This window comes from Lithobates pipiens, unplaced genomic scaffold, assembly GCF_037356315.1.
Source record: "Lithobates pipiens isolate NorthernLeopardFrog02 unplaced genomic scaffold, aLitPip1_a1.2 Scaffold_1, whole genome shotgun sequence".
Taxonomy (NCBI): domain Eukaryota; kingdom Metazoa; phylum Chordata; class Amphibia; order Anura; family Ranidae; genus Lithobates; species Lithobates pipiens.
In genome coordinates, this window is record NW_027507685.1 from 222,365,843 (window position 1) to 222,391,078 (window position 25,236).

At 42.2% G+C, this 25,236-nt stretch overlaps 1 protein-coding gene across 1 annotated transcript in view; it reads left to right on the forward strand.

Annotated features, from left to right (window-relative positions):
* LOC143983512 (N-acetyllactosaminide alpha-1,3-galactosyltransferase-like) overlaps positions 1-25,236 on the forward strand; it is a 132,099-nt gene that overhangs the window by 11,350 nt on the left and 95,513 nt on the right. Inside the window, exon 2 of the mRNA XM_077483285.1 lies at positions 1,250-1,369. Within this exon, the coding sequence (XP_077339411.1) occupies positions 1,292-1,369 (78 nt within the window). The 5' untranslated portion in view covers positions 1,250-1,291. The remainder of the gene's footprint in view (positions 1-1,249; positions 1,370-25,236) is intronic.

Below are 25,236 nucleotides of genomic sequence, written 5' to 3' on the forward strand. Positions count from 1 at the left end.
ATAGAAACTAAAAAAAAGTGTTTTTTTTTTCAAAATTTTCGCTTTTTTTCACTTATGCTGCAAAAAATAAAAAACCTTGTGGTGATTAAATACCACTAAAAGAAAGCTCTATTTGTATGAAAAAAATGATAAAAATTTTGTTCGGGTACAGTGTTGCATGACTGAGTAACTGGCATTCAAAGTGTTAGAGCGCTGAAAGCTAAAAATTGGTCTGGTAAGGAAGCTGTTCCACATTATGACTTCTAACAGCACTCGCATACAATATATCTGCTTAATCATAAATAAATGTTTTGATAATCAAAAATAAATGTTTGTAAATAAAATGGCTATTCCATTTACCCTATTAGTAAGAAATGCTTTAAGTGGTTAAAGCATCACCTATGGAAAACAAAGGATACTGAAGTTTTTTGTCAATTAGAGGGTGTACACAAATTTAATATTTGACATGTTGGGTATCTATTTACTCGGTGCAACCTCATCTTTTTCTATTTTACAAAATTGGGTAATTTATTGTGTTTGTGTTCCCTAAAATTAGCGTGTGCAAAAACAGCTCTGGCAGAGAAGGGGCCCAAATCCAGTAAAAGTAAAAATTCTCCCCTTGCAGTGGTGCTATCCCCATACTGCAAAGGTTAATTTTTAGGGGACAGGAAAAGCAGTTTTACTTGCCAGATCCAAGCAGACAATCAAAGCAGACGGCTCTCCCCTATTCTCCAGTGGTGACTATGGGCCCTGCATCAGTGGTGATGACATCAGAGGGCATCTGACCACCAGAGCATTGGGGAGAAGAGGCTGCGGGAACAGATCTATCAGCACAAAGGAACTTGCAGGAATAGAGGATCTGGTAAGTGAAATGACTTTTCTAGTCAACTAAAGATGCATTTAACAGTTGCAGTGTGGGAGCAAAGGGAGGATTTAGACTTTTCACCTTTACTAAAAGCGTCACACAACATTAAACTTTTTTTCCACCTCCGAATTATAAAATGTATTGACCTTGTTTGTAGCAGTGGTTAAAAAAAAAAAAAAGGAAGGTGCTTGTGGATTTATCCAATCATATTCTGCATATTAATTCTTCACTATCAACATAACAAGGTAGATAGGAGGGTGTATCCTTTGCTTTGAGCTGAAAGATATCTCTCCAAAGTGGTGAGCTAAGATCTAAAGATGCTTTGTTCCAAGATGGAAACAGGATGAGGGAACTTTACAAAAAAACAAGTCCGTAATGACAGCTCTCATATATTGTTCCTTACATGATCCCTTTAACAAATCATTTATGTGAGTGAGCATCTACAACATGAGACACCACACCCCTCCCAGAGCTTTGAACAGTTTTGCCTCGTGGATGAATTCAGCTGCTCGAAAGACAAAGATGGTGAGTAACAATTATTATTATTATTATTTTAATTTTTTTCTGTAGAATTTATATAGCGGCAAGAGTTTTCACAGCACTTTAAACATGAGGGCAGACAGGAGGGATCAGAGGGCCCTGCTCGTTAGAGCTTACAATCACTCATACTTCTTCCTTTACAGTATGCTAAAAGTTAACTGTCTGCTTGTCGTTTTCCCCGTAGATTCCTCTACAGATACTATTTCTTGTTAGTAGAGAAAATAATTTAGAGAAGTGCTAAAAAAGAAAAAGTCATAGTTAAAAATTTTTGTATGCGGGTGGGAAAGATCAGAGTGATCCTTGGAACATGTCTGAAGGACTTTTTCATAGTATTTTCAAGGGCGCACTTCACTTTAATTTGATGGACAGTGCTTGGAGCGTTTTAGTGTTTTCCAGATTTTCAAGATTCTCTGGCCAGAGGGGAATCTCACAGGCGTGTTTGTGAAAGGGGAGGTAGGTTACGATTTTTTTTTTAAGGATCCTTATAAATGGTAATACAGAAGGGAAGCAACAGATGTGTTCAGAGGCAGACGGAAGGTGACACAGCAGACTGTAAGGCCTCTTTCACACCAACGTGCCGTTCAGGCCCGCCTGTCAGTTTTTCAGGCGGACCTGAACGGGTGCTCCATAGAGCTCTATGGAGCGTCGGATGTCAGCGGTGACATGTCCGCTGACATCCGACCCGCTCCGATCCGAAAAAGTGTGACGGAGGAAAAAGCTATTTTTCCATCCGTCTGCGGATCGGATCGGATGACGACGGGCACTGCGGTCCGTCGTCATCCGATCTCCCATAGGGGAGAGCGGCGCTGTGACAGGTCCGTCCCTGCGCAGTGTGCAGAGACAGACCTGTCATCTCCCTGCTCAGCGGGGATCGGCGGAGTGATCCCCGCTGAGCAAACGGACATCCACGGGGCGGATCAGAACTGATCCGCCCCGTGTGAAAGGACCCTAAAGCCGCGTACACACGATCGGACTTTCCATCAGACTACGTCCGACGGTCTTCCCGACGGACTTTCTGCAGAGTTCCGACGGACTTTCCGAATGAACAGACTCGGCCACACACAATCACACCAAAGTCCGACGGATTCTAACGTGATGACGTACGACTGGACTAGAAGAAGGAAGTTCATAGCCAGTAGCCAATAGTTGCCCTAGCATCGGTTTTCGTCCTTCGGACCAGCATACAGACGAGTGGATTTCTCCATAGGAACTGGGTTCGGCGGAAAAATTTGAAACATGTTCTGTTCCTAAAGTCCGTCAGATTTTTGGACAGCAAAGGTCCAATGGAGCCCACACGCGGTCGAATTTTTCCAACGAATTCGTTCCGTCGGGCCTTTGCTGTCAAAAAGTCCAGTCGTGTTTACGCAGCATAAGAATTTGTCACCCGTGTAATAAAATGGATGGCTGAGCAAATTTTGCTTTGTCACATTGTTTTTCTTCTTAGTTATTAATTCATTTTGATTTAGATGTTGTAGTAGATATTTAAAGAAAGATAAAAATGTTCAATAAAAGAGATGGTAAAAAAGAAAATTTCAGTTCTTTGGTTTCCTCCTCTGTAAGATAATAATGAGTTTAAACAGTAATAAACCCAAAAGTAAACATTTACTATATTGCAGCTTACCAAGTCGTATTTGTGATGGCTGTTTTAGTTTTCTTCTTTATGCTTTCTTTCTTCTATTTTCATCTCACGCTCCTGCCAGTGACTCCAGTTTAACCACAGACCAAGCCGCTTTTTGAGATCTGTTGTTTACAAGTTAAAAACAGATTTTTTTGCTAGAAAATTACTTAAAACCCCCAAAACATTTTCCTTTTTTTTTCTAACACCCTAGAGAATAAAATGGCGGTCCTTGCAATACTTTCTGTCATGCCGTATTTGTGCAGAGGTCTTACAAGCGCCCTTTTTTTGGAAAATATACACTGTTTTGAATTAAAAAATAAGACAAAGTAAAGTTAGCCCAAGTTTTTTTATATTGTGAAAGATAATGTTAAGCTGAGTAAATTGATATTCAACATGTTGCGCTTCAAAATTGCACCCGCTCGTGGAGCTCGGCGGGACAGGGCGCGTTTAAGAAAAAAAAAATCGAATTTATTTTACCTTTTATTTTTAATTTTTACACTGTTTTTTTTTATTTTATTGTGTCACTTTTATTCCTATTACAAGGAATGTAAGCATCCCTTGTAATAGAAAAAAAGCATGACAGGACTTCTTAAATATGAGGTCTGGGGTCAAAAAGACCTCAGATCTCATATTTACACTAAAATGCAATAAAAAAGAATTAAAAAGAAATTGTCATTTAATTATTTTTTTTTAAATGGCCCTTTAAGGGCTATGGGTGGAAGTGACGTTTTGATGTCGCTTCAGCCCTATAATGCTATGGAGATTTTGTCTGACGGATTTTGTCCGAAACTGGTGTTGCATACACATGGTCGGACAAAGTTGTCAGAAAATCCAATCGTTCGTAACGTGATGACATTATTTCGTTACGACGGGACTACGTTCAGGCTAGTAGCCAATAGCTTTGGTCTAGGAATTCGATCTGAGCATGCGTGGCACTTTGTCCAATCGGAATTCTCTATACATGACCGGACAAGGTCCGATCGGATCATGTTGTCGGAAAATTTTATAGCCCTGCTCTAAAACTTTGTCGTTCAGATATTCCGACGGAAACCAGTCCGTTGGAGCCCACACATGGTCGGATTATCTGACAACATGGTCCGATCGGACATTTTCCGTCGGAATGTCCGACCGTGTGTACAAGGGCTACGAGACACTTTAAATACACACACACACACACACACACACACACACACACACACACACACACACACACACACACACACACACACTTAATTAGAATGTATCTGGGCTATTTATCTGAAAATAAATTAAAAATGAAGGGAAGTAAAGAAATATTCAATTGTAATTCATTGGTTTTCTTAGATCAGATATATGAAAAGTAGCATTTATCATACATATTTATACGACAGTAGCATGGGCACAATCGATAGGGATTTAAAGCGGTTGTATAGTCATTTTTGGGACATTTACCTACAGGAAAGCCTATAATAAGGCTTACTGTAGGTAAAAAAATATCTCCTAAACCTGTACGGTTTAGGAGATATTCCCCTCGCAATGCACCGCTGACTGCAGCAGAGCATGCGCACAGGGGATTCTCGACTGAAAGTCCGGCAGACGCCGGACCCTGCAGGGAAGAAATTTCCCGTGCGCATGTGCGGGAGTGACGATATTGCCACTCACAGCGCCGGAGCCGCGATACCCGGAAGAAACGCTGAGGGAACATGTCAGCTCCCTCGGCGTGGATTGGACCAGATGTCGGGGCCTCATTCTAAGGTAAGTATTTCATAATGAGCTAGCATGCAGTGCATACTAGCTCATTATGCCTTTTCCTTTGCAGGTGGGAAAAAACAAACAAACACATCAGCGGGTTTACAAGCGCCTTAAAGAGCACCAATCACATTCACCTGTGTCCTCAAAGGAATTCTATCACAGTTACACATGCATCTTCACATTCATACACACATATCTACACACACACACACACATACCTATACATACACACATATCTATACACACACACATACCTATACATATACACATAGCTATACATACACACTTATCTATACACACACACACACATACCTATACATACACACACATACCTATACATACACACATATCTATACACACACACATACCTATACATATACACATAGCTATACATACACACTTATCTATACACACACACACACATACCTATACATACACACACATACCTATACATACACACATATCTATACACACACACATATCTATACATACACATATCTATACACGCACACACATATACCTATACATACACACATAGCTATACATACACACTTATCTATACAAATACCTATACACACACACACATACCTATACATACACACATAAGCACAAACTCAGATACACACAGTGGCCTGTCAATCACTCTGGTGGCATGGCTTCCTCCAGTTCGCCTTGTCCACTCTTCTTTGTGGGGGTGGCAGTGGTGAGGAGTAGGGGAATGATAGTCTGTTCCCTGTTTAGGGGCACCATCCCCATGTCTACACAGAAGGCCGGGTTTCTTGGAAGCAAAATGTTGACCAGCCCCAGAACTGCAGCAGAAATACGGGCATCAGTGGACTTAACACTCAGAGCACCAGGCAAGATTTGTGGGACATGTGCCCTAGGTGCCTGGTTTTTGTAGTGCATATTGTTAAAGTGGTTGTAAACCCTTACAAACCACTTTGACCTACAGGTAAGCCTAGATTAAGGCTTACCTGTAGGTCCAAGAAATATCTCCTAAACCTATACGGTTTAGGAGATATTTACCTGAAGACAGCCACCGCTGTCTACGGCGCATGCGCCGTAGACAGTGGCGGGCAGGCGCACTGGGTAAGCCACAAATCGCGGCGATATGCCGCGAGTGTCGGCTCCTGTGCACAGGCGCGGGAGTGACATCATCGCTGCTCCGGCGAATCACAGCGCCAGAGCAGCGAGACCCACGGAGACACACCAAGAAGATGGATGCTCAGAACCACAGGGGACAGCGGTGACTTCGCTGGCTCCTGTGTCAGGTAAGTGACACCTAATGGACTACTATGCGATGCATAGTAGTCCATTATGCTTTACCTTTGCAGGGAATCAAAGAGGAAGTAAACCCATCAGGGTTTACTTCCTCTTTAATAGATTGCTCTGATAGAAAGATACAGGGTGATTTGTAATAAGAATGTATAGAGGCCTGTATACAGAGTGATCTGTTAGAAGGTTATATAGGAGCTAGTATATAGAGTGAGCTTTTGAAAATATATAGTATAGTGAGCTGTTGAAAATAGAGGGACCCCATGTCAATTTTATTTTTAATTTGACACGGGGTTCCCCCTAATATCCATACCAGACCTGAAGGGCCTGGTAATTGAATTTGGGGGAACCCCACGCTTTTTTTTTTTTATCAATGACTTTCAATGAGTGTTTTCTGTATTACGGGAGCAGGCAATTCATTATAGCCGCGAGTGATTTTAAAAGACTTTTTTTCCTGCAGAAATGACACTTTGTGCAGGGACAGTTCTAAGCACGGGAAACATGCACCCCTTCACAGGCATACTATAGACACCCCCCAGGTACGAAATTTAAAGGAATATTACACTTTTATTGCTTCACTTTAATCATTATTAAAATCAATGCTCCCGAAAAAACGTCAGTTTTTAAAACTTTTTTTTGCATTGATACATGTCCCCTGGGGCAGGACTCAGGTGCCCAGACACTTTTTAGGACAGTAACTTGCATATTAGCCTTTAGACCTCTTTCACACCAGGGCGTTTTGCAGGCGCTATAGCATTAGAAATAGCGCCTGCAAAACGCCCTAAAGAAGCTGCAGCATTGTGTGTAGTGTGAAAGCCCGAGGGCTTTCACACTACAGCGGTGCGCTGGCAGGACGTCAGAAAAAAAGTCCTGCCAGCAGCTTCTTTGGAGCGGTGAAGGATCAATGGGGCAGCGCTGTAATACCGCTGGCAAAATGCCGCTATTGCGGCGTATTGCCAGCGGTTTTAACCTTTTTCGCGGCCGCTAGCAGGGGGTAAAAATGCCCCGCTAGCTGCCGAAATGCACCGCAAATCCGGCGGTAGAACGCCGCTATTTTTTTCAATTTCTTTATTTTTTTCCCCTTTTTTTTTTCCTTCATATATACAAGAATGGAATTTTACATAAACAGTCTGAATATCATACATCGAATTTCCATATTTATACATAGTAAAAAGAAAAACATAACAATTCGTTCTATTTCCTTTACCTCTTGCTTCCCTTATAGTATAATATATAAATCCAAGGAAAAAAAAGCTAAGTTGATGGTAGTGTATGGGGACGACGTCGAGGGAACTCCTCCTTCTGAGTTCGGTCCCACATACCCTATGTCTGGTCCTGGGTTGGTACTATTCCCAGCCAGGCCAAAGTTTTATTGTTATCTTCTTATTTCTCATCTCCCCCCCTTTATTTCCATCCTTGTTTTTCCCCCCCAAAAAAAAAAAAATAATAAAAAAAAAAAAATCCCACCCCAAACCACCCCCTCAACACCCCCACAGACCAAGAAGGAGAGGGGGAGTTCTCATCTCCTTCCCCTATATCTCCCCCTCCTCCCCCTCAGATCGCATCAATCTGTCTCTTTCCCTCCTCCGAAGAGATATAAAGATTCCATGGTGTCCATATTTCTAAGTAGGTTTTTCTTCTTTTCCTAGCTGTCCATATTAGGTCTTCCATCCTGTTCACCTCCTCAACTTTCTTCAGCCACATACCCACACTAGGGGGTTGTGTTTGTTTCCACCTAAGTGTTATACATGCCTTGGTTGTGTTTACCAAGTGACACAGGATGGAATTCCTATATATATTTCCCGGGATCTCTGACAAATGCAAGAGAAATACTGCTGGGTCCTCCCGTATTTCTACTTCACTGAATTTTTGAATAATCTCTCGTACGCCCTTCCAATATTTCTCAATTTTTGGGCATGACCAAAATATATGTAGAAAATTTCCCACTTCTTTCTGACACCTCAAACACTTACTTGATGTATGAGGGAAATATTTTTGAAGTTTTTCTGGTGTTCTGTACCACTGTGAAATGATTTTATAATTATTTTCTTGTAGTTTTGTACATGTTGCTGTTTTAAAGATAGATTGTATCATATTTTTCTTCTGCTCCTCGGAAAAAGTCCTTCTTAGGTCTATTTCCCACTTCCGAAAGAAGGGTAGCTGAAAATTTTCTACTGGTTTAATCAATAACGCGTACATTTTCGAAATTACATGCGTAATTGGCTCCTTTTCCATACAGAGTTTCTCAAATGGCGTATAGCCACGATCTAATAACTCTGGCGCTATCTCTGTACTTAAAAAATGTCCTAGTTGTGCCGCCTGCCAGAAATCTAATTGAAAGGGGCCTTTTCTATCCATCATCTCCTGCATTGTTGGCCATTTGCCTATTTTTATGAAATGTGAGGCTTGATACTGTATATTCCTTTTTTAATCAGCTTGTCCAAAGGTCCTTTCTGTATACCTTGTATGAATCGGGGATTACCTAATATAGGGACTAGAGGGGAATTCTGTGCCGATATCTTATTCTTAACTAAGAGATTGTAACATATCTGTAGTGTGGGTCCTATTGTAGGATGTAACTTCGTATCCGATGTCAGGTTTCTATAGCATCAAGGTGCTCTATGTAATAGTTCCCTACATTGTGCTTGCTCTAAATTTACCCATATTTTCTGGTCTCCATGTCGGCACCAGTCCAACAGTCGGCCTAGATGTATTGCCTGATAATATTTATATATGTCCGGTGTTGCCAGTCCCCCATATTGCTTTGGTAATGTTAATAGTGTCCTCCGTATCCTTGGTTGTTTATCTGCCCATATAAATTTCATGAATAATGTTTGTATAGTTCTAAAAAATTTCCTTGGCATTAGAATTGGAATTGCCTGGAGGAGGTACAGGAGTTTTGGCAGAATATTCATCTTGATTATATTATTTCTTCCAAACCAAGAATGTATTCCCCTATGCCATCTCTCCAGGAATCCACGTACCATCTTCAATACCGGCGCAAAATTTAATTCATATATTTTATTGGGGTCTGTTGCAATCATTATTCCTAAATATTTTAAGGCCGTCCAATTAAATTTGTAATTTAGTTTTATTAATCTCGTCATTTTCTCTGGGACTGCTATCATCAAGGCTTCTGACTTAGAACAGTTTGGAACAGAACGCCGCTATTTTTACCGCCCACGCTATCGGCGGTGTGGTGTGAAAGGGGTCTTAAAATTACCACTTTAGAATCTTTTCTCTCTGTCAAATTTTTTCTCTCTATTTCGAATATTTTCTCTCTGTCGAATATTTTCTCTATATAATCTTGGACTAATAGAGGTAAGGTTAGGCACATTCGACCACAGGTACTATAGACACAGATTGTTATTGTCAGAGTCACGTTGAATCTCCTATTCTATATCGAACTGTTGTAACAACGAAAACGAAAATAAAGCATTTATTTATGTCGGATCTTTCGTTTTTCCGATTCTGCACTTTCGTTATCGTTTGTCAAAAATATCTGAAATTCGGACGAAAATGCACTCGGAAGAAAACGAATGCACATGTCTAGTAACCACTGCAGAACAGATATGTCCATATATACACTGTGATTTTAGTAATAAATGTATCTTTAATAATCAGTCTTCCATTCAGGTATCCCTGCTGTTGCTATCCCAGACAGAGCGCATTTGGTATCACTCCGCCTGTGATAGGAGTTGACACTATACAGGAAGCATCGGCTTATGCGGCTCTGCAGCTGCTTGCTTCCTCTACCGCCGACTTTATTCACAACATGGATGCTCTGGAATGGCGGGTCGGCAACTTACAATCTGAGCTTGCCAAACCGCCATTCCAGAGCATGAGGTCATGGGCCACATCAGAAGGTGCTACAGGCCAGATGTGTCCCCTGGGCCACTGGTTTAGTGAATAAGTGTGATCACTTTAATCATCTAACATGTGTGTAGCACCCTTTTAGATAGGTGCTAGGATTAGTTTGATTTAGTGCTGGCTCACTGTGTTCAGTGTAGCTGGGTGTGTTTTGATAGGTAAATTTAGTTTGCCTCACTGTAACCAGTCTGGCTGTATTGATTGTATTAGGTCAATTTAATTTTGCTGACTGCAGTGGGTGCAGCTAATTAACCACTGCAGCCCCAGAAGGATTTACCCCCTTAATGATCAGGCCATTTTTAGCGATACTGCACTGCATTACTTTAACTGACAATTGCGTGGGCATGTAACCTTGTACCCAAATAAAACTGATGTCCCCTTTTCCCCACTAATAGAATTTTCTTTTGGTGGTGTTTGATCACCTCTGCGGTTTTAATTTTTTGTGCCATAGAAAAAAAGACAGTCAATTTTTTTTAGAAAACATTTTTTTTTTACTTTCTTTTATAATACATGCCAAAAAATTTAAATAAAAATAAAAATATATTAATCAGTTTAGGCCAATATGTATTCTACTACATATTTTTGTTTAACCACTTGAGGACCGCCGTATTGCCATTGTACGTCAGCACAATGGCACAGGCAGGCATAATCACGTACATCTACGTGATTGCCTTCCAGCGGGTGGGGGGTCCGATCGGACCCCCTCCCGCTGGTTACGGCGGTCCGATTCGGTCCAGGAGCGCTCCGTGATGAGGGGATGGCCGTTGGTTTTCGGCCACCCCCTCTGGATCGCTCCTGGCCAATGAGAAGCTTCCTCCCCTGTGTATTGTTTACACAGGAAGGAGGAAGTGATGTCATTCTCCTCGGGGCGGTCTTTTTGACCGGACTACGAGGAGAACAGTAAAAGTAAGTGTGCACCAACACTACACTGACATGTAGGTACACACAGGCACACAAACCCCCCCCCCGATCCCCCCCCCGATCGCCCCCCGATCCCCCCCCCGCCCCCCCTCCCCCCCCAGTCACAGTGTCACTGATTGCATTGATCATTTCTTTACTGATCAATGCATTCAGTGTCAGTTGTGACAGTAAAAACTGTCAGGACAGTTAGTGTTAGGTCCAGGGTAGCCCCCTATCACCCCCCAATAAAGATTTAACCCCCTGATTGCCCCTAGAGTTAACCCTTTCACCCCCTTTTGCCAGTGTCACTAAGCGATCATTTTTCTGATCGCTGCATGTGTCGCTAGTGTCGCTAGGTAGCTAGTTATTTTTTTAGGTTCACCGCCAGGTTTTTATATCGCTAGGTACCCCGATATACTACCCAATAATGTTTTTAACCCCCTGATTGCCGCTAGTTAACCCTTTCACCCCCTTTTGCCAGTGTCACTAAGCGATCGTTTTTCTGATCGCTGCATTAGTGTCGCTACAGTCGCTAGGTAGCTAGTTATTTTTTTAGGTTCACCGCCAGGTTTTTATAGCGCTAGGTACCCCGATATACTACCCAATAATGTTTTTAACCCCCTGATTGCCGCTAGTTAACCCTTTCACCCCCTTTTGCCAGTGTCACTAAGCGATCATTTTTCTGATCGCTGCATGTGTCGCTAGGTAGCTAGTTATTTTTTTAGGTTCACCGCCAGGTTTTTATATCGCTAGGTACCCCGATATACTACCCAATAATGTTTTTAACCCCCTGATTGCCGCTAGTTAACCCTTTCACCCCCTTTTGCCAGTGTCACTAAGCGATCGTTTTTCTGATCGCTGCATTAGTGTCGCTAGTGTCGCTAGGTAGCTAGTTATTTTTTTAGGTTCACCGCCAGGTTTTTATAGCGCTAGGTACCCCGATATACTACCCAATAATGGTTTTAACCCCCTGATTGCTGCTAGTTAACCCTTTCACCCCCTTTCACCAGCGATCACAGTATAAGTGTCACTGGTGACGCTGGTTAGCCAGTTAGTTATTTAGGTTCCCCGTCAGGTTTTTATATAGCGCCAGGGACCCCCATATACTACCTAATAAAAATTTGAACCACCTGATTGCCCCTAGTTAACCCTTTCACCACTGATCACCGTATAAGTGTTACGGGTGACTCTGGTTAGTTTGTTTTTTATAGCATTTTATATTCAAATCCGGAAGGCAGTGCTTGGTTTTCGGGGTCCCGTACGTGGCTAGGCTCCCAAAAAGTCCCCCACATGTGGTATCCCCGTACTCGGGAGAAGCAGCAGAATTTATTTTGGGGTGTAATTTGACTTCTGCCCATAGCATGTGTGAGCAATATATCATTTAGTGACAACTTTGTGCAAAAAAAAAAAAGTTTGTAATATTCCCGCAACTTTTGTGCAAAATATAAATATTCCATGGACTCAACATGCCTCTCAGTAAATAGCTTGGGGTGTCTACTTTCCAAAATGGGGTCATTTGGGGGGGTTTTGTGCTATTTTGGCATTTTATGGCCTTCGAAACTGTGATAGGTAGTGAGGAGTTAAATCAAAAATTTGCACCCTTAGAAATCCTGAAGGTGGTGATTGGTTTTCGGGGTGCCGTGCGCGACTAGACTCCCAAAAAGTCCCACACATGTGGTATCCCCGTACTCGGGAGAAGCAGCAGAATGTATTTTGGGGTGCAATTCCACATATAACCATGGCATGTGTGAGCAATATATCATTTAGTGACAACTTTTTGTAAAAAAAATTTTTTTTTTTGTCATTATTCAATCCCTTAGGACAAAAAAAATAAATATTCAATGGGCTCAACATACCCATCAGCAATTTCCTTGGGGTGTCTACTTTCCAAAATGGGGTCATTTGGGGGGGATTTGTACTGCCCTGCCATTTTAGCACCTCAAAAAATGAGATCGGCAGTCATAAATTAAAAGCTGTGTAAATTCCAGAAAATGTACTCTAGTTTGTAGACGCTATAACTTTTGCGCAAACCAAAAAATATTCGCTTATTGACATTTTTTTTACTAAAGACATGTGGCTGAATAAATTTTGCCCTCAATGTATGACTAAAATTTAGTTTATTCGATTTTTCTTATAACAAAAAGAAGAAAATATCTTTTTTTTTCAAAATTTTCGCTCTTTTTCCATTTATATCGCAAAAAAAAAAAATCTCAGAGGCAATCAAATACCATCAAAAGAAAGCTCTATTTGTGGGAAGAAAAGGACGCAAATTTCGTTTGGGTGCAATATTGCATGACCGCGCAATTACCAGTTAAAGCAGCGCAGTGCGAAATTGCAAAAAGACCTCTGGTCCTTAAGGTATTTATTGGTCCGAGGCTGAAGTGGTTAAAAAAATGCAATAAGTGTATATTGATTGGTTTGCACAAAAGTTATAGTGTCTACAAAATAGGTGATAGCTTTATGGACTTTTTCATTTTTTTGGTGTTTTACTAGTAATGGCGGCGAGCTGCAATTTTTAGCAGGACTGTGACATTGCGGCAGACAAATCTGACCCTAAGTGACAATTTTTGGGGACCATTGACACCAATACAGTGATCAGTGCTAAAAAATGCACTGATTTCTGTATAAATGACACTGGCAGGGAAGGTGTTAAAACTAGGGGCGATCAAAAGGTTAACTGTGTTCCCTCAGGGTGTGTTCTAACTGTGGGGGGATGGGCTGACTGGGACTACATAGAGATTGCTGTTCCTGATTACTAGGAACAGACAATCTTAGGCCGCGTACACACGGGCGGACTGTCCGCCCAACTAGGTTCGTCAAACAGTTTGACAAACAGTCCGTTCAAAATTAGCATGAACGGACTTGACCACACAAGACGAACGAACAGTCCGCTGAAAACTTGCGCGATGACGTGAACGGCACGTACGACGGGACGAGAAATTCGACGTCCAATACACTGCAATGCAACCTTCGCCGTGTAAATTCTTTCTGAGCATGCGCGAGACTTAGTTTGTCGAACAAGCCTACACACAAGCGGACTGTCCGCTCAAACCAAGTTTCAGCGGACAGTCTTACGGAAATTCCGAAAAACTTTGTTCGTCAGACTGTCCGCTGAAACTGTCCGCTGAAGCCCACACACGAGCGGACTGTCCGCTGAAACACTGTTCAGCGGACAAAGTTGGGCGAACAGTCCGCCCGTGTGTACGCGGCCTCAGTGTTGTCCCCTGTCAGAACGGGGGTCCGCCTTGTTTACATAGGCAGATTCCCGTTCTGCCTCTCTGTGAAGCGATCGCAGGTGACCGGCAAACATCGAGTCCAGGGGACCTGTGTGCGCATTCCCTCATGCAGCGTGTGCGCCCACACTATCTATTGCATGAAACAACGTAAAGGTGTGTTGTTTTGCGCAATAGAGCCGCCCTGCTGCAGTATATATATATGCGGTGGGTGGTCTTTAACTGCTTAATTAGGTTAGTTAGTTAGTTAGTGTTCTCAGTTGCTGCCAGTTTTTTGTTCTCTGCTTTCCAGAGAGCTGTGAGAATTCTCAGGAACATAGGTGTGGAGTTATGCAGATGGCAGTATGAAGATTTATACAGTGCTGGCCAAGGAGCAGAGTGTGTATATATATATATATGCTGTGGGACACTGAGCTGTGGGTCTTTTCCTTGAGAGGATCAGTCCAGCCTGGAGGGCTTGCTGCCCCCCCCCCCCCCCAGGGCAGGGCTACCTTGTGCTTGCTGTTCATGAGGCCTCAGGTGGGCAACATGAGGGCTTGGATGCCGAAGCTACAGAGAGCTGACTGGGGGACTGTCTGCTGAAGATCTAGTCTGGTACCATTAGAAAAGGTGTCGTATGGAAGTTGGAAGGCAACCTGTGAGAGGTTGTGAGATCCTAGAGACTTTTGGGCTGCTGCCAGCACTCTTGTGCTAGAGAGTCAGCTCTGTGTCTGCTAAAGGGGACATCGGGTGGTGTCCTGAAGAGCTCAGTCTACCTAGTTCTCTGTGAAGGGACTTTGCTCTGATTGCTCTAAAGCAAGAATCACTAAATGGTGAACTGAGCTACAGGACACCACTGTGTGTGTGGGGGGGGGGGGTGATGTGAAGGGGGGCAGAGGACACCCTGGGGGAGTGATGTGAAGAGGGGGCAGAGGACACACTGGGGGGGGGGGGTGATGTGAAGAGGGGGCAGAGGACACACTGGGGCGGGGGGGGGGTGATGTGAAGAGGGAGCAGAGGACACACTGGGGGAGTTGATGTGAAGAGGGGGCAGAGGAAACCCTGGGGGTGGGGATGTAGTGGGGGGCAGAGGACACTGATGTGGGGGCTGTGATGTAATAGGGGGCAGAGGACACCCGGGGGTGATGTGAAGAGGGGGCAGATGACACCACTGTGTTTGTTGGGGGGGGGTGATATGAAAGGGAGCAGAGGACATCACTGTGTGTGTGTGGGGGGGAGATAAGAAGAGGGGGCAGAGGAAACCCTGTGGGGGGTAAAGAGGGAGCAGAGGACACCCTGGGAGTGATGTCATGGGGGAAGCAGAGGACACTGATGTGGGGGCTGTGATGAGAAGACAGGGCAGAGGACACCACTGTGTGTGTGGGGGGGGGTTGCTGTGAAGGGGAGCAGAGGACACCATTGTGTGTGTGTGGGGGGGGGTGATGTGAAGGGGGGCAGAGGACACCATTGTGTGTGTGTGTCTGGATGATATGAAGGGGAGCAGAGGACACCGTTTTGTGTGTGAGGGAGGGTGATGTGAAGGGGAGCAGAGGACATCGTTATGTGTATGTGTGTGTGTGTGTGAGGGGGGTCATGTGAGGGGGAGCAGAGGACACCGGTGTGTGTGGGGGGGTGATGTGAAGGGGAGCAGAGGACACTGCTGTGTGTGGGGGGGGGGGGGTAATGTGAAGGGGGCAGAGGACATCGTTATGTATGTGTGGGGGGGGGTGATGAGAAGGGGAGCAGAGGACATCGTTATGTGTGTGTGTGTGAGGGGGGCAAAGGACACTGCTGTGTGTGTATGTAAGAGGGGTGATGTGAAGGGGAGCAGAGGACACTGTTGTGTGTGTGTGTGAGGGGGGTGATGTGAAGGGGAGCAGAGGACACTGCTGTGTGTGTGGGGGGGTGATGTGAAGGTGAGCAGAGGACACCGGTGTGTGTGTGTAAGGGGGGTGATGTGAAGGGGGGCAGAGGACACCGTTGTGTGTGTGTGGCTGGACGATATGAAGGGGAGCAGAGGACACCGATATGTGTGTGTGTGTGTGTGTGTGGGGGGTGATGTGAAGGGGCAGAGGACACCGTTGTGGGGAAAGAGGGGGGTGACGTGAAGGAGGCTGAGGACACTACTGTGAAGGGGAAACTGTGACATGCAGGGGGGACACAAGATCTGAGATTTAAGTGGAGTCTGTGAAGTGAAAGACCTGATTCATCACACAAATGTGATTGAAACCTCGGCTGGAGGAAAATTTTACTGATTGGACCGCCGTGAATTTTAATTCATTAGCCGGGCTCTAAAGAAAGAAGCTTGTGTGCTGTTACCTGCTTCTATTACAAAGCCAAGTCCACAGTTTTCTATATGCAAGGACTTCTGCTTCAGCTTTACAGAAAGGAGTTCACTGTCCTCAATCTGCACATAGTTTCTGTTTTTGGAATATCTCACTCAATCCCCTCAATCCTATCCAAGTTCTGGGCAAATTTCCAGCTGCTCCTATGGCAGTAAGCACTACATGTGCAACAAAAATCTATTTTTTTCTTTGCATATTATTATTATTTAGTATCATTGCCGGGACAAGGTCATCTAGCGCCCAGGACAAAGATGCCAAACGGCGCTCCCCTTCCACAAAATGTATGAGCATTATGTATCAGCAAAAAACCCTCCCTCCCCATCAAAAAAATATGAGCACCAATCTGCACACTTACCCCCAGGCATAAATTCCCTTTGCAAGCCAAATTTCTCCCAAACAAAAATTTCCCTCTTCCATTACTCCTGTCAGCTTGTAGGCAGGCACTCTTCGTGCATCGCCCCCCCCCCCCCCCCATCTCACATGATACCACAGTGCCCAGGGCAGCCTTCCCTCTTGCCCACCCCTTGGCCTAGTCCTGTTCAGGATTTATATGGTGGCAACAATACAGGAAGAATCACAGGTTCACCTTATTTACTAAGCTGAAGGAACATTTATTTTGCTGACAGCATTCTATACTCTTAGGCCTCATGTACACAGGCAGAAAAAATTCTGCTTTTAAAGACAGTTTTTAAATTTTGTGTGCTTTTGAATGCCAATTCTTTTTAGCTAAGTGTCTGTCCATATTGTGACATATAGATCCATATTTTACAGCAACTCAGAGGCTTAAAAGAAAATGCCCTAAACTAACACAACCTCTTGCAGGGCGGCCTTGACTTATTGGGCTTACCAGTTACCTTCTCTTGGCCTGCTCTTCCACGTCTAGGGGTTCCCAGGGTTCATACCCAACGACTTGAACACTGACACAGATGAAATCCTTTAACAAAGGTTTTATTTTTCAGTAGTAACATCTAATAACACAGTCTCTTGTGGGAACAGAGGGCACAGGTGAAGAAATCAGGCACCTTGAACTGCAGGTCTAGCAAAGTCTCTACTTCCACCCAGAGAGTAGCCACTCGCAGCCAGGTACTTCAAGGCTGAACAGATCTCTAGCCAGAGATCATGGCAGTCAGCACATTGAATCAAAACTTGAAACAATCCTATGAACGTGGACAAAGTGCAACTAAGGGTGAACAGGAACCTTTTTCCTCAGTACGTTTCCCGTCTCCTCAATGGTACTGCAAAAGCGTGGATTCATCAATGTCCTTCCCAACTCAGTAACCAGGCACTTCCCAGGATGCCACTTCCTGGCCCTCCTCCGAAGAGTCCTCCCCCGGTCACTTTCATGAGCTGTGGTGCCCCTCCAAGCCGACAGCACATCCAGACACCTTGAATCCTCCCTCAGTTACTGTGCCTCGGACCAACAGGTTCAGAGACTCGGGAACAGACGGATCCCTACCCCAGACCAGACAAGTCTACCAGGGGCCTCTGAAAAGAACATGTTGTGGGATGTCGAACACCCAGTGATCGGGACCCCTCACGGGGCTACTCCAGTCCTGGAACCAGACCAGATCACACGGGTCTCACGAACTCCTCTCCCTGAACACGTGACCCACACCTCTTAAGTACCCATTCCCAGACTCCTCAGCGGGCCCCGGCACTCCCACTGATTGGTTACGAGAAGGCTGATACCTAAACATCCAACCAGGCCTGTTTCTGGCCTGTCATGTACACCTCATTGTTCACATGACCAGGCAGAACTTCCAAACACAGCCTGACCAGACTGATGTTAAGGTCAACATATGTAATTAACCGTTAGAACCCCTGCTGTTCTGAGGCAAAAACAAAATTTACATGCGTATGACATTTTGTCCAAAATGTCATCCGCTACACTTGCATTCAGAGAGGAGCTTGGTGCATACCTCCCAACTGTCCCTGATTTTGAGGGACTGTCCCTGATTTGGAGCAATGCAATGTCCCTCATTCCTCCTCATTTGTCCCTCACTTTGGTCTGAACTATATAGTTGTATATGAAATGCACGTTTTATCTTTCAAAAACTGTTTCCCAGTGCTAAACCTCTCACCCAATTTCTAAATTGCTGCATTTGTACATTTTAAAAGCCAATATAATGTAACAGTAGTGCTAAAAAAAAAACACTGGATTTAATTAACCTTTTTTGGGTTAATTCTCCTTTAAGGGGGTGTGGCAGGGGGCGTGCCCTATGCCTACATACATTTGCTAGTAGGTGTCCCTCAATCCCATCTCAAAATGTTGGGAGGTACGGCTTTCTGTCATAACACGTGCACATATCTTTAAATGTCCATAACACGTGGACATTTGCACCAAAATAAGCATTTTTTACACTTGATTTTTCTGCCAAAGATCCAGCGTAGATAAGAGTATTTTAATACACTCGTGTGCATTAACCCTATACTAAATCAACCCCATGGAGTCAGGTTTCCGATAGATGATAGCATCATAGATAGATATTCCATTAAGTAATTTTTCCGCTGACTTTGCACTATTTTTTCAAACATCTTGACTCCTGAAATACTGAATGTACTGTAGGTTTTAAAAGTGTTTTTTTAAAGTTAGTGCCTAAAATTTTTCTTCACACCCATATCTTCATAACCCGTTGCTTTTAGCAGGACAAAGTCAGGTTTTCCAGCCCACAAATCTCTGACTTTCAGGAGGACTTTTTTTCCAGCTGTTTCTGTTTGGGAAATTGTACTGTTTTTTAATCAATAGTTTTTATTAAAGTTTAAATTTTTATCAAGACAAATGACAGAAATTATGACTAAATAACAGATCAGTTACAGTATTTTGATACATAGATAATAGTATCCAAAAATAATAAAAAATATAATATAAAGAAAACCATATTAATTATCTCAATTATAATATTGATAATAAAGGTAACGATCGGGGGGTTATTAACCTCCCTGGCGGTATGATTCAGTCTGGAATTAGGTGCTGAAAGCGGTACAATTATTTTGGAAATTTGGCGTTTTATATCCTAGTCCTGTAATTCTTAGGAATAACTCTCTTAAATCTGTTCAAACCAGAGTCTAGCAAACATCTCGGGTATGATAACGTTTATAATATAATAAAGAATAATAAAAATGATTCAATAATGTAATCAAATCCTAAAACACTGAAAAAGGGACATTTTCTGGTTGTTATGGACAATCTCCAAATTTCAGGCAGAAAAAAACAGTATTTATAATATAAAAGTGCATGTAGGGCACTGCATAGACCACTAGGGACAAAGGGGGTGTGTATTTTTTAATACAGTTCTGTAATCTGTAAGATTACAGCACTGTGTGTGTTTTGTGTGTTTTTACTTTTTTGAATTTGCCGCCGTTCTCCGCTCCCGTGCGCCATAACGCCGCAGGGAACGGAGCTCGGCGGCATTCTGCTCTGTGAATCGAACGTAGGACATCGCTGGATCCAGGGGACAAAGTAAGTAACTCTCCCTGTGTCCTCCCCTGCATCCAGCGATGCGATCCCGAGTCTGGCTCGGGGTTACCGCTCCTGTTATTAAAATCCCAACCCGAGCCAGACTCTGGATTACTGCTAGGGGGGTTAATACATCCATTGTGGAGACAATACACAAAAGTAATATAAATATTATCTTCATATATTTATATACTGCCAATTCAAGTAATTCAAAGATAATGAACCTAAATATATTCCCGAACACCCCTATGGGTGCTAAACTGTGTTCGAGACAGTAATAGTAACCTGTCATTTAATAGATACAAAACAAAGATTAAAATATTAGAGCAGGGTAAGTAATTTTTTAACTCAAGTTATCTATGAACAAAGAACTCGTGCAATGTTTTGGGGACTAGCCCATTTTAACCATGGCTGCCATATTTTATGAGTATGTTCTTTTTTTGTGAGGCCGAAGAGCTAGAACTGATTCATAAATGTAATGAGTTTGAGTCGATTCTATCACTTCTTTTATGGAAGGAGGATCAGGATTTTTCCAGTTCAAGATCAATGGATAATAGAGCCAGTAAGGGATTTGGAGGAATGACTGTTTTGGTAATTTCAGACATAACTTGAAAGATTTGTTCCCAATACTTCCCAAGTTTAGGGCATGTCCAAAATGTATGTAACAGATCACCTTTTTTGCCGCACAATCTCCAACATTTGTCCTCAAATGTGACGTTGAATTTAGATATTTTCTCAGGAGTAAGATACCAGCGTTGAGTCGATTTAATGGATACTTCCCATAATGTAGAGCAGTATGTGGCTTTATATGTGGTGTTACAAGCTTTTTCCCATTGGTCAACTGTATAGGTGTATCCTAAGTCTTCTTCCCATCTAATTAAAGGGATAGTCTTTGTAAATACACTTTTTTGTTGAAGAAGATTATTATATATCGAATCGGAACGAAACGAAATGCACATGTCTAGTAGAGGAATAAATCTGAATTTGGCAATTTCTTTTGAAGTGTAGAAAATGGTTTGATCACCCCATTATCAAGTAGATCAGATAGATATTTAATTCCCTTCTCTATCCATGTTGTAAATGAGGTTTGTCTTCATGAAATTATGTAGAGTATTTAGTGGAATTTGGACTTTGGTAGGAAGAGGGTGTGAGGAAGTTAGATGCAGAAATTGAACCCAGGATTTAAGTGTTGCTAATATTGTTGGGGAGATGCGAGAAGGTATCTTGGCTCCAAGTGCCATGGAAGGAATCCATATTGATAGATTATTTCCTGGGATCTTAGCAGTTTCCATCTTCCCCCAAATTGTAGATGGAGGAGATAGAAACCATTCCTTGGACTGTGTGAGAACCAAGGCTAAAAAATAATCTTGGAAATCCACTTATCCTGTTCTATTCAAATTCGAATTCATTCTATACAAAATTCGAATGTCTAAAAAAAAATAATAATAATTATATATATATATATATATATATTTTTTTTTTTTTTTATTATTTTTTTTTTTAGACATTCGAATTTTGTATAGAATGAATTTGAATTGAACAGACTTTTCTAGTCTATTCTCTATTTCCATTCTAATCTTTTCTATTCAAATTCAAATTCATTCTATACGAGATTCGAATGTCGGAAAGAAATATATATATTATAAAACCACCATCTTCCGAAATTCGAATTTAGTATATAATGATTTCACCAAATCACCAAATTTGGGGTTTCTAGCACCAAGTGACCCTGAGATATGTGGCCCCAAATTCGGGTCGCAAAATGTCATTCTCTGCTGCAGAAAAGTGCTTGACATATTGTCCTTATCAGAGAATGACATTTTGCGACCTGAATTTGGGGCCACATATCTCGGGGGCCACATTCTAGCTGTAAGTGGCCCCCGAGATACGTATCTCAGGGTCACTTGGTGCTAGGAACCCCATAACTTTTGGCAGGTGATGTGGCAAGTGGACAGTCCACAACTTGGTCACGTGGCACTCGTGGCCGGTCACGTGGCACTTGTGGACGGTCACGTGGCACCCATGGCCGGTCAAGTGCCATTAGTGGCAGGTCACGCGGCACTCGTGGCCGGTCACGTGGCACCCGTGGCCGGTCATGTGGCACCCGTGGCCGGACAAGTGTCACTCATGGCCGGTCACTTAGCACTCGTGGCCGATCACGTGGCACTCATGGCAGGTGTTGTGGCAAGTGGACAATACACAACTTGGGGCAGGTGACGTGGCAAGTGGACAATACACAACTTGTGGCAGGTGACGTGGCAAGTGGACAAAACACAACTTGTGGCAGGTGACGTGGGAAGTGGGCAATACACAACTTGTGGCAGGTGATGTGGAAAGTGGACAATACATAACTTGTGGCAGGTGACGTGGGAAGTGGACAATACACAACTTGTGGCAGGTGATGTGGAAAGCGGACAATACACAACTTGTGGCAGGTGATGTGGCAAGTGGATAATACACATGTGGCAGGTGACGTGGCAAGTGGACAATACACAACTTGGTCACATGGCAGTTTACGTGGAACTTGTGGCCGGTCATATGGCACTCATGGCCGGTCATATGGCACTCATGGCCGGTCACGTGGCACTCGTGCCAGGTGTCATGGCACTCGTGGCAGGTGTCGTGGCAAGTGGACAATACACAACTTGTGGCAGGTGATGTGGCAAGTGGACAATACACAACTTGGGGTTAGGGTTTCCCCTTGAAGAATAAGGCTTGGACTCAGTGATAGAATAAAAATAAATAGAAAAATAATATTTTATACTATTCTGTTCAATTGTTTTTCTAGTTATTCTTTTGTATTCAAATCTTTTCTATTCTAATTCATTCTATAGGAAATTCGAATTTCGGAAGATGGTATATTATATATATATATATATATATTCATTCTATTGTGTTATTATTTTATATTCTATTTTACTGTGTTCTTTTTTAGAAATCAATTTATATTTTTTCGATTTTTGTTCAAACTTGTTTTCGAATTCGATTCGAATTGTTTTCAAATTCGATTCGACTAGAATTGTTTTTGAATTCGGCTTCAGCTTCGGTTGAATTCGTTAGCATTGTAATTTGGTAATTCGGATGCATCCGAATGTCCGAATAATGAAAATTCGTCCGAATTTCGAATCGGAATGAAACAAAATGCACATGTCTAGTAGAGGAATAAATCTGAATTTGGCAATTTCTTTTGAAGTGTAGGAAATGGTTTGATCACCCCATTATCAAGTAGATCAGATAGATATTTAATTCCGTTCTCTATCCATGTTGTAAATGAGGTTTGTCTTCATGAAATTATGTAGAGTATTTAGTGGAATTTGGACTTTGGTAGGAAGAGGGTGTGAGGAAGTTAGATGCAGAAATCGAATCCAGGATTTAAGTGTTGCTAATATTGTTGGGGAGATGCGAGAAGATATCTTGGCTCCAAGTGCCATGGAAGGAATCCATATTGATAGATTATTTCCTGGGATCTTAGCAGTTTCCATCTTCCCCCAAATTGTAGATGGAGGAGATAGAAACAATTCCTTAGACTGTGTGAGAACCAAGGCTAAATAATAATCTTGGAAACCCACATACCCTGTTCCCACAGCTTGATGTTTCTTCACTAAGTTTGAATGAGCACATCTAGATTTTTTTACCCTGCCAGATGAATCTAGAAAACAGAGTCTGAAGGGATTGGAAAAATTTGAATGGAATTGGAATCGGGACAGTTCTAAAAAAGTATAACATTTGTGGAAGGTGAAGCATTTTAAATGCTTCCCAACGTCCCATCCATGAAAATTCATGGGATGCTAGTTTAGTGAGATTTTCTTGTAATGCATTACGAAGTGGAATATAATTATATTGGAACAGTGTTTTACATGAATTTGATAATTGAATACCCAAATATTTAATTGTACTTTCAGTCCATGTATAAGGCAATTTTAATTTAAGATGTTTAGTAGTATTTTCATCTATCCCCAAGTTCAATATACAAGATTTATTCACGTTAAGCCTGTAATAAGAAACTTTGCTGAACATATTTAGTGTTTCCTGAATTTCCGGTAAGGATTTCACAGGATCAGTAATCATAAGAACAACATCATCTGCAAAAAGGTTGATTTTATGTTCTTGTTCAGCAATGGTAACTCCTAGAATTTTTTTGTTGGACCTAATACTCTCAGCTAGGGGTTCAATAACAAGGTTAACAATTAGGGGGGATAAGGGGCATCCTTGTCGTGTACCATTTGTTATTGGGAATGGAGGTGATAAAGAATCCGTAGTAAACACTTGTGCCGAGGGGACAGAGTACAGGGCTAATATTGCTTTGTTGATTTGACCTGTTAAGCCAAATTTAGTCAGAACTGATGACAGGTATCCCCAATGAACTCAAACGTTTTTTCAGCATCAAGCGACAGAAACAGGGATGGCGATTTGGTGAGTTCTACATGGTGTATTATATTTATCATTCTTCTAGTAGCATCCGATGCTTGTCTTCCTTTGGTGAAACCTGATTGATCTCTATGGATAAAAGAGGGTAATAAACTATCTAATCTTTTGGCTATAAGTTTTGCATAAATTTTAACATCTAAATTGAGTAAGGAAATTGGTCTAAACTTTTTAGGTGAAGATGGTTCCTTATCTGGTTTTGGAAGAGTTACAACAAGAGCATTCAGCATTTCATTGGGAAATGATGAAGAATTGGCTGCTAAATTATAAATGTCACATAGTATAGGTGCTAGAGTACTTTGACATTTTTTAAAATATTCCCCCGTAAAGCCATCTGGACCAGGTGATTTCAAGTTAGGAAGAATACGGATAGTTTGTAGAATTTCAGGGATAGTAAAGGGAGAATTGAGAAATTCTAATTGTTGTGGGGAAATAGATGGAAGATTGACACTCTCCAAAAAGGTGTAAATCTCCTCCTGAGAAGGTTGATGGGTATCGCCATCATTCTTAATGTTATATAAATCATCATAATATCAGCTAAATGCTTCAGCTATTGAAGAAGGCTTAAGCAATTTTTCATTAGTGTGAGGATGGAATTTTAGTCTTAGATCGATAACCTTTAATGCGTAATGCCATTGTTTTCCCTGCTTTGTTCCCTGTTGCATAAATGGTAGCTCTGGATTTTTTATAGGATTTCTCATGTGTCTCTAGAAGTAGGGTTCTTAATTCATTACGTAACTGGAAAATTTGTGTTTTAATGAAAGGAGAAGGATTATTTTTATTGTGTTCCTCAGCTTTGGCTATCTCCTTAGTAAGTTCATCCATTCTCTGAGTTCTCTTTCTTTTAGCTTTAGAACCTACGGTAATTACATAAACACCCCTCTCATAACAGCTTTATAAGCATTCCACAATGTCATTGGGTCAGATATAGACATAGAATTAATTGAAAAGAATTCAGTAAGGTGTTGTTGGAGTGTTGTGGAGTAATTTTCATTTTGGAGAATATAGTTATTAGCTCT